This window comes from Lemur catta, chromosome 23 (assembly GCF_020740605.2).
Source record: "Lemur catta isolate mLemCat1 chromosome 23, mLemCat1.pri, whole genome shotgun sequence".
In the NCBI taxonomy this organism is placed as follows: Eukaryota; Metazoa; Chordata; class Mammalia; order Primates; family Lemuridae; genus Lemur; species Lemur catta.
The window spans coordinates 6708709-6718819 of record NC_059150.1 but is presented as its reverse complement, the minus strand read 5'-3'; the positions used below and the strand labels follow the sequence as shown (position 1 = coordinate 6718819).

At 47.8% G+C, this 10111-nt stretch overlaps 1 protein-coding gene across 1 annotated transcript; it reads left to right on the top strand.

The window, feature by feature from the left end:
- The first annotated feature begins 5410 nt into the window (after positions 1–5410).
- AVPR1B (arginine vasopressin receptor 1B) lies at positions 5411–9886 on the top strand. The gene is made up of 2 exons (XM_045536571.1): positions 5411–6484; positions 9512–9886. The coding sequence occupies exons 1-2, from the start codon at positions 5545–5547 to the stop codon at positions 9832–9834; spliced, it is 1263 nt and encodes a 420-aa protein (XP_045392527.1). The 5' UTR covers positions 5411–5544; the 3' UTR covers positions 9835–9886.
- The last annotated feature ends 225 nt before the right edge of the window (positions 9887–10111 follow it).

Here is a 10111-nt window from a genome sequence, read left to right as displayed (position 1 = left end):
TTGTGAGAGGAGCAAAGTGGAGACTTACTACGGGTTCCCGAAGTCAAAACTGGTTAGGCTGACCCTCCCATCCTCCACATTGTTCCTGTCACCTGTTAATTCTCCATCCATCTCCGGGTTAAACCAACTTAACAGAAGATGGTGACGTGACACCAAGGGCTGCTCCCAGCTATAAAAGATGCATTTAGTCCCCATAATGGCTCAACTTTCCCAGACCGCTTCCTCCATCTGGACATTTATGGGACAGTGAATCAAGAGTTGCCCAGGACAATCTCTGTGAAACATCAGTTGTGGCAAACAACAGCATCCTGAGAGGGTTCTGAGTCCCAACTGAGAAGAGGTTTCTCCAGGTCAGGGCTCCCAAAAGCTGCGGGAGGAAAATGCCCTTTTTCACTTTCTTCTGCTCAGATTGTGGTGTGACATAAGGACACACATCCCTACTCTTCTTTGGCCAATAATGATACAGGAAGAATTTTGAGTTCACCCTTTGGGCCAAAATGGGAGATTATTAAGGAATGAGATATTCATAAATATGTATTCTGAGAAATAAATTTTATTTTTCATGATAGGTCTATTCCTGAAAACATTGTGTTCAAGCTGAATATATGAAAATACAACCCTTCTTTCTTCTTCAATCGAAGTGATGCCTAACAATTTGGATGTAGATTCCTCTGCATCTTAAGTCTACCAGTTAATAACATAGAAACCAGCATTAAAATCCATGGAAGCAAATTCTTTTGTAAAGGGTTTGATTACATTATTTGAGGAATGAATCATGTCATTTTAAAAATTTTGAAATATTTTTTGGGGGAGGGGCATTTATAAAATCTTTATTATTCCCTTAAGATTCAACTTTCAGTTTGTATGGCATTAGTCTCAGATGGGGACCCACAAACCACTGTACACATAGCCACATTGGGAGGGTGGGGCAGAAAGTGTACATGCTCATCTGCCAAAGGGAAGGCCAACAGGTAATGCTTAAAAATAAAAAAATTAAACAATAAACAGTAAATAAATCTAAATGAATTAAAAATGGTGGCCTCTGTCAAGAAATACCATAAGTCAAGTAAAAAGATCAATGACAAAATGGGGAAAAATATTTGCAACTTAAATGTCAGGCAAAGGTTAATTACCAAAGTATATAAAGTTTCCAGGAAAAGAGAATTAAAAAGGTCAACAATCACAGAAAAACCAGCTAGAGATATCAATAGTTATTAGGAAAAGAAATGCAAATGGCCCTTAACATTATGAAAAGGTGTTTGATCTCACTTAAAAGGCATCCAAATTAAAACTATACTGAGATATTGTTTTTAACTTATCAGATTGACAAAAATCCAAACTTTGGTAAGATTGTGGCAAACTTTGGCAAAACAGATACTCTCATGTATTCCTAGTCAAAATGCAAATTGGTTCTATCCCTACAGAGGTGAATTTGACAATATATGGCAGAACTGTTTATGTAAATACCCTTAACCCAAGAACTCTCACTTCTAGGAGTCTATCCCAAAGATATGCTAGCAAAATATGAAAAGATATACATATCTTTGTATATATTTATCTCTATAGAGAGATACAAGGCAATTTATTATAGCACTCTTTGTAATGGCAAGACTAGATACAATCAAAATGCCCATCAGAGGTGATTAGATGAATAAAGTATGGGTAATTGCTTTCTTTTGTAACAACTACTGTAAAATCATTTGACTCTTTATAATGCATGCATGTAAAAAATAAGTATATTTTAAAAATTTAAAGAGGATCTACCATAAATATAATACTTAATGGTGAGACTTTAGATGCATTCTCATTAAAGTTAGAAACATCAATGATGTTGGAGACTTATCCTTCATAATAAGACAAGAAGAATAAATAAGAGCTAAATAAATAGGGGGGGAAAAGACCAAAAAATTATTGTTGTTTGCAGACAATATTGTATGCAAGATAATCCAAAATAATTTACAAACTGCAGGAAAACTGTTAGGTATAAAAACAGGATACAAAATCAGTACTGTTCCCCTACACTGGCAATAACCAATTGGTTATTAGAAAATATGGTAGAACAAAATTATATGTATAATGGCAACAGAAACTGTAAGGTACATAGAAATAAATCTATCAAAATGTGGGAAGACATTTATGAATTAAATTACAAAACATTATTGAAGAATGTAAGAATAGACCTGAATAAAATAAATATGTCAATGTTCCCCTAAATTAATGTCCAAATTCAATGCTTCCAACCAAAATCTCAACAGAACTTTTTGTGTAACTAAACAAACTGATATCAAATTTCATAATTTCAAAATTGTGAGAAATATATTTAAAATAAGAACAAGGGGGAGTGGTTGTTCTTACCATATATTAAAGTTTATTATAAAGCTGCAGCACCTAAAATGGTGAAATATTGGGACAGGGACAGAAAAATAAATCAATGGAACAGACCAGACATTCCAGAAATAGTCTCATACAAATTTTGAAACTTGATATATCATGCAGGTGATAGTTGGGAAATCATGGACTATTCAATAAATGGAGTAATTGTTTTGTCATGTGGAGAAAAAAAGTTAGATTTTTACCTCACATATACACAAAAATAAATTCCAGATGAATTAAAGACCTAACTATGAAAAATAAAAGTTAAACCATTAGAAAGTGTTGAGAAAATGTGTCTTGTGTTCCCTACCTATTTTCAAGGTGGGGAACACAAGACACAAAAAGTTGAAATTATGAAAGAAGATTACATTCTAATTTAACTTTTCTGTGTAACAATTGACCCCCTACAAAGTTAAAAGACAAGTGACAGATTAGAGAAGATAATTGCAACATATTAATACATGAAAGAGTCATATCAGAACATAGAGATCCTTCAAATTGATAAGAAAAACAACCTAATAAATAGTTGAGCAGAGGATGTGAACAATTCACAAAAGAAAAAATCCAAATAACAAACAAAAAAGATACTCAAAATAATTAGTAATCAGAGAAATATAAAAGCAAAATGAGATGCTATTTCATGCCTATCAGACTGATAAAAAGTTTGTGAGGGTATTGGGAAACTAACATGCAGCTGGTGGAACAATTAATTTGGAACAAGTAATTTAGAGATAAAATTTAGGATATGGGATGACGTAGTGGAAAATTCATACATTATATGATCCAATGATACTTAGATCCAACATATACTTCTAGATACACATCTGAGAGAAATTCTGACACATGAACATAAAGAGACATATAAGAACACTCATTGTAGCAATAAAAAAAAACAGAAAGGAAAAAAGCTGGAAATACGCTAAATAAATAAAGTAAATAAAAATGTGTTATATTCACATGCTTGAATACTGTGCAGTGATTAAAATGAATGAATTAGATATAGCCTATGTATCAGCATGGAGAATCTCAAAAATAATGTCGAATTTAAAAAGTAAGTTCAAGAATGGTACACATAATATATCATTTATGTAATATTTTAAAAACGTGTTTAACTATTGACAATTTCAAATGAATATATCAAGTAATGGATGATTTGGAATAAGAGAAGGTTTGCTGTGAAGTGGAAGGGTCTGCAGTAGCTGGAGGTGGGGGTATAATGGCTTAAGAGGTTTATAAGTTTTTTTAAATGAACTATACTAGGAGCTTGTTTGCATATAGATGGAAATGATCTGGTAGGAAGACTTTATGATTATAGTCTTTAAAATCACCCATAAAGCACAAAATCCTTGAGGAGGTGGAAGCTTGGGTTGCAAAGCACAAAAGGAGGATGCTACCACCTATTAGATGAGAAATGTTAAGTGGGATGAAATGTTAAGTAGGATGAAATGAAGGAGATGGATTTGGAGGCTGTTGAGGAGGTAAAACCTTTAAGAAGTGATGCTAATTAGATGTGCGGATGGCTGGCATTGTAAAGGCGAGTCTGGTTTAATGAAAAGGCAAGACAGGAGGACTTCCCTGCCAATACAGACCCTGCTCTGAGAGTCTATGGACCATGCAATTGTCTCTCGTAAGGAACTTCTAATCTGCCCCACGGAGGGTCCCAGAAATCCACCTTGTGCATGTGCCGAAGTTAAGGTGAATTTCACAACCAATACCATAGGATACCTTCTCTACTGAGCTGTAAGCTTTCTCTGGGCCGGATGGTGTTTCATTTTCATTTTCAGTCACCGGTGCCTTTGACACAGCGGATGTGAGTCCAGCTGATCACACCTAATATAAACGGGGCCGCTATGCTATTAGAAAAGCACACTGGGCTGGTTCTAGACCCGCCTCTGCTGTTTACGAGTTTTCTAATCTAGAGCAAGTCCCATCACTTCTCTGGACCCCTGTTTTCCACCTCTCAGGGTGGTTAACTGCGTTTGCAATATCAGAAGCACTTAATCAACGAAAAGCGTGCAGATAAGGCCAGTAATTAAGACTTCCTTTGCAGATGCAAATTCTGGGAATTTCTCCTGTCGTCTCCTCCCATCCAGTGCGCCAGAGTTCCCAGGTCTGGCTCCGTCCACTCCCCACCTCCCCCATTCCCCCCTCTCCGCAAACGTTCGCACTTTTCCTTCCTTCCTTCCCCTGTGGCTCCAAGTCCCTCACCGGAGTCCCTCGTCCACTCGGCCACCCCTGAAGATTTTGGATGCCTGGTTGGCTAATGGGGAGCCCGGGGCAGGGGCGCGCGCCGCCGCGCCGCCAGCTGTCGTGTCCCTGCGTGGGTGGGAAGAGTGACCGCCTCCCCCTCCTCCGCGGTGTGCACCTGTCTGGAGAGGTAGTCGAGGTTCCAGGGTGACAGCGTAGAGGAGTTTGTCTGTCTGCGGGTCCTGCCGGCTGGTGAGCGCTTGCTGGCGTCGCCCTCTTCTCTGGCTCCGTGTCCCTGGTCCACCGCCCCCTCTGTCCTGCCTCCCTCCTCTGCCCTCCCTCCCCCAGCCAGCCTCTCGGTCCTCCTCCCCGTGGGTGCCTGTGACTCTCACTCCGCCCTCCTTTGCAAGAGCCACTGGCCAGCCCCCGCGCTGGGCTCGGCTGGAAGCGCATAAAACCCGCTGCGCGCCCGCCGCCCGCGGCTGCCCGCGCCGGAGCTGGGGACTTGGCTGGGGCTTCCAGCCCTGAGGGCGACGCCGATGGCCCCGGACCTCAGGCTTAAGGGCATCTGCTCTCCGCTACCAGAAAAGCTTGGAGAAAGTGAACTTGGGGTGGATTTGGGAGCGGTGGCAGCTCCCCCAGCCGTCTTTCCCTTCCAGAAGCCTCATTCGGCAGAGCCTCAGCCCTTCTTCCCATTCTGACACCCTGTCTCCCTGCCCCTCCTTCTCTTCTCTCCTGCGTCCCCTTCCCTGCACTGGGCTCGGTGATCTCAGCTGCATTTTCTTTATCTCATTCTCCAACCCTGTCCTCTGAACTATTTCCACCTGTTTTCAAGCCTTCTCCATCATTCCCACCTTTCTCCTTTCTCTTCGCCTTAAACCTTCCCCTTGCGACTCAGTTGTATCCATCAAACCTGTCCGCTGGCACCCGCACCCTCCATCCATCCTTCTCCCTCCTCTTCTTCCCTCTCGGCAAACCTGGACCATGGATTCCGAGCTTCCTTGGGCTGCCAGCCCCACCCCCCAGGGCACCCTCTCTGCCCACAATGCCACAACACCCTGGCTGGGCCGGGATGAGGAGCTGGCCAAGGTGGAGATCGGAGTCCTGGCCACCGTCCTGGTGCTGGCCACGGGCGGCAACCTGGCTGTGCTGCTGACCTTGGGCCGGCTGGGCCGCAAGCGCTCCCGCATGCACCTGTTCGTGCTGCACCTCGCCTTGACCGACCTGGCGGTGGCGCTCTTCCAGGTGCTGCCCCAGCTGCTGTGGGACATCACCTACCGCTTCCAGGGCCCTGACCTCCTCTGCCGAGCCGTCAAGTACCTGCAGGTGCTCAGCATGTTCGCCTCCACCTACATGCTGCTGGCCATGACGCTGGACCGCTACCTGGCTGTCTGTCACCCGCTGCGCAGCCTCCAGCAGCCCAGCCAGTCCACCTACCCCCTCATCGCTGCTCCCTGGCTGCTGGCCGCCATCCTCAGCCTCCCTCAAATCTTCATTTTCTCTTTGCGGGAGGTGATCCAGGGCTCGGGGGTGCTGGACTGCTGGGCAGACTTCCGCTTTCCCTGGGGGCTGCGCGCCTACCTCACCTGGACCACCCTGGCCATCTTTGTCCTGCCTGTGGCCATGCTCACGGCCTGCTACAGCCTCATCTGCCACGAGATCTGTAAAAACCTGAAAGTCAAGACAAAGGCCTGGCGGGTGGAAGGAGGGGGCTGGAGGACTTGCGACAGGCCCTCACCTTCTGCCCCAGGGGCGACCCCTCGGGGGCTGCCGTCCCGGGTTAGCAGCACCAGCACCATCTCGCGGGCCAAGATCAGAACAGTGAAGATGACCTTTGTCATCGTGCTGGCCTATGTCGCTTGCTGGGCACCCTTCTTCAGTGTCCAGATGTGGTCTGTGTGGGACGAGAACGCCCCCGATGAAGGCAAGTGTGGGGCCCGAGTGGGGCAGTGAGGTGGGAAAGAGCAGGAAGGGAGGCAGGAGGGTTAGGGCAGGTCACGGTGCCCCCCAGGGCCAGGCAGGTGACAATCCAGTGAAGCAGTGAAGAAAGCCGGTGCCTGTTCCACGTGCAAAGGGGCAGCTACAGCTCCCATCCGGCCTACCAACGCCACTTGAGTTTCTTTTATGTGAAATTTCCTGATTTTTAAATATTGGTAACTAATTTAACAATCTTAAAATACTACGTGGCACTGGTGAAATATGACTATTGGCAGATTTGGTCAACCAACTGCCAGTGTGCTGGATGGGCTTTAGAATCATGGAATGAGAGAGCTGAAAGGGATTTCTGAGTGAGCCGGTCCAGGAGGCAATCCGTGGCCTCCCTTCTCTCTTCCCTCTTGCACCTGGACATGACTGGAAGCTCCTTCTCAACAGCAACTTCCAGTTAATTAGGATTGGCACATGACAGCCCTGAGATTTCCAGTTCAACCCCTTCATTTTGCTAATGAGGAAACAGAGGCTCAGAGTGGAGCCATGGCTTGCCCCAGGCCACACAGCTAGGGAGTCACAAAGTAGAGAGTAGAACCCAGGCTGTCTGTCTTCGTGTCTTTTTCCCCAACCCCACTCCTAACCCTGGATCTGGAAGTGGTTCTAAACAGAGGGAGGCTTTCCTCCTACGTGGTAAAACAAAATGGGGCCCTCCAAGAGGACTGGGTTCCAGCTGGCATATGGGAGCCCTTGCTCTCGTCTTTTTCTGGCCTCCTGAGCTTTAGACAGTGCCTGATGGTCCTGCCATCTGGAGGTGAGCTTGTTCTGGAAGGCAGGGGCTGTGTCTGGGTAGGCTAAGTGAGGGAGAGTGGTGTTCAAAGATACCTGCTCCTGCCCCTAAGCAGGAATGGGGCGTGGGGGCGTTAGCCAGTGGCACCGGGGATGAGATGCTCTTTTGCACCTTTATTGGGGGGCCTATGAAAAGATGAGGATCCTGCCACTTGGCCGGTGCAGACCTTCTTGCTTGCCTGTGGTGTCCACCGTTATCACAAGCCTGTCCCTCCACACCTCACCCGTCACCTGTGTGGAGTGAGTGTAAGCATAGGCCACTTACCAAAAGCCTTCTGAGCAAGGTGAGCAGGAACAGGTGTTACCTTGCAGGCTATGTGCCCTCTCAGAAAAGTGAAAGCCCTTCGGGCTGAGATTCATTATCTTAAATTTACTTTCCAGTCCCCTCCGCAGCATGCTGGCCCCGGCCCCAGGCCCCGAGTCTGTGGTCAGAGCCTGCCGGGCTCCTTGCCCCTGCCCCTGCCCCTGGCTGTCAGCCGAGTGTCTGCCAGGAGGCAGTGGCTGCCGCCCGGACCGGGTGCGGTGGATCTCGCGTGCTGGGAAGCGGGGCCTCTGCTGACTCTGGTACTTCCCCTGTGGCACATCTCCAGCCCCTGTGCTGGGCCTGGCTCAGCTGGACCAAGCAAACAGACGCTTCCTAAGTGGAGGAACTTGTGGAACTTCTTTGCTCCTGGCGTAACCTGGGCACTCCACTGATGGAACGGACAGGATGAATAGCATCCCCCTAGCCAAAGTGACTTTCAGAGTCTTTTGTAGCTCATGGTTATATGTTAACTAGGAAGCGGACCAGAACCCAGGCAAAACTGAAGGAGGCTGAGCTTGTCGTTGAGGGTGGTCCCCCTCCCCTTCAGGTGCTCCCCCCCTTCACCCTCATGTCTGTGCCCTAGACCTGTCCATCCCAGCCCAGATGCCTCCAGCTTCCTTGCCTATGACCCATATCTTCTATCAAATGCTCTTATCCTGTGTCTTCCCTTTTCTTGGGCCATGAGTGGCCACACCTGTGAACACACCCATGAAACACATGTAGAAGGAATCAGTGTTTCTGAAGCTTTCATGGTGCCTTGCAGAGTAGGCACTTGAGATTTGCCTTTGAGTTCCTGATTGGAGCTACAGTGGGGTGCAGGATCTCTGCCTTAGAGCTGGAAGACCTAGGTTCAAGGGGCAGTTCTTATTAACTGTGCCATAAAAATTGGAAAGTTTACCCCTAAGTTTCCTTCCAGCTCTGACATTGCTTTCAGTGATTCTGCAACATCCACTGAAAAGCAAGGTAACTGAGCACGCCACCTCCGCCACAGCTGTAACCATGGTGGGTCAGCAGGAGGCCAGGGCCCACCCAGCAGCTTTCCTGTTGGCATGAGGAGTTTCATTTAGTCTTTAGAGAGAATCTCGTGTCTGGAAGGAATCTTATCAGAGTCTTTGCATGCTCCCATTTTGACTGCTCAAGAGAGAAATGAGTTTTTCCCTGAGTATAATCTGAGAACACAGAGCAAGTGCTGCTCTGCAGTGGGGTGCTCGAGTGGCTTGTTCCTAGAAGCTGCCCCTCTGCTGCAGTTGGTGATGATGGCCTAGGTACCCGTGGGGCAGTCGGCTCCACTGATTGCCTTGCCAGGTCCCCTGCACAGGGCCTGGCAGAGCCAGTGCCCACACACTCAATGAGTGACTGTCCGAGTGAGTGGGACTTCCCCAAGGGCTGGCAGAAGACAGAATCCAGAAGGTGATGTGAATCCACGATCTATGACATAAGTGGGGACAGGCGTGGAAGAGGCCTGAACTTGATTAATTTCCCTACGTGTTTTATGGAAGTTGTATCATCCCAGGCATACATCCATTAGGGGATTCAAGGTCCACATTTTGGAACTAAGACAGTTTCTCCAATGTAGGCTTGTCCTACCCCTGGCAGTGATCACCCTTCTCAATTCAACTGGAAGCAAACCTCAGTCCCTACCCTCACCTGTAGTTACCAAACAAAAACCAAAAATAATCAGTGGAGGAAGACTGTGGAGTCCGGAGTCCCAGGTTCAAGTCCTAGCTGTGCTCATCTCTAATTATAGAACCCCAAGTGACTCCCTTCTCCTCCCTGGGACTCAGTTTCCTTGTCTGTCCAGGGAGGCTTGGGATCCCTCCTGGGGCCCTTTGAGCTGTCATTCTAAGGCTCCTCGTGCTTCTCTCTTGGTAGATTCCACCGACGTGGCCTTCACCATCTCCATGCTTTTGGGCAACCTCAGCAGCTGCTGCAACCCCTGGATCTACATGGGCTTCAACAACCACCTGTTGCCGCGCCCCCTGCGTCATCTTGCCTGCTGCGGGGGTCCCGGGCCACGGATGCGCCAGCAGCTCTCCAACGGCAGCCTGTCGAGCCGCCGCGCCACGCTGCTGACCCGCTCCAGCTGCCCACCCACCCTGAACCTCAGCCTCAGTGGGACGCCCAGGCCCACAGAGTCACTGAGGGACTTAGAGCCAGTGGATGGAGAAGCCACCACCGAGACCAGCATCTTTTAGGGAAGACTCCGCGGAGTTTGGCAGTGCCCCCAGGACTAGTGGCAGGTCTCTGCCCACCCCAGGCACTGGGCGTAGAGCGGGGAGGGCCAGCGTTGGAGTTGGGGGAGTCCAGTCGGCGGCAGAGTGAAGAGGCCAGAATGGCTGCCCTTGTCCGATGTCACAGCCCCTAGTGTGAGGGCTGCCCTCACTGGCTCCCAGTCTCAATGCTGGGAGTCGGGGACAGTCAAACTGCCCACCTCCCTGGTCCCGCCACACTCACAGGGTGTTTGTGAATACT

What these genes read in the sequence shown, in the direction of transcription:
- AVPR1B (XM_045536571.1), top strand. Translation starts at nt 5,545, where the DNA reads ATGGATTCCGAGCTTCCTTGGGCTGCCAGCCCCACCCCCCAGGGCACC. An exon ending in CGAGAACGCCCCCGATGAAG is followed by an intron (nt 6,485 to 9,511) that starts GCAAGTGTGGGG and finishes CTCTCTTGGTAG; the next exon opens with ATTCCACCGACGTGGCCTTC.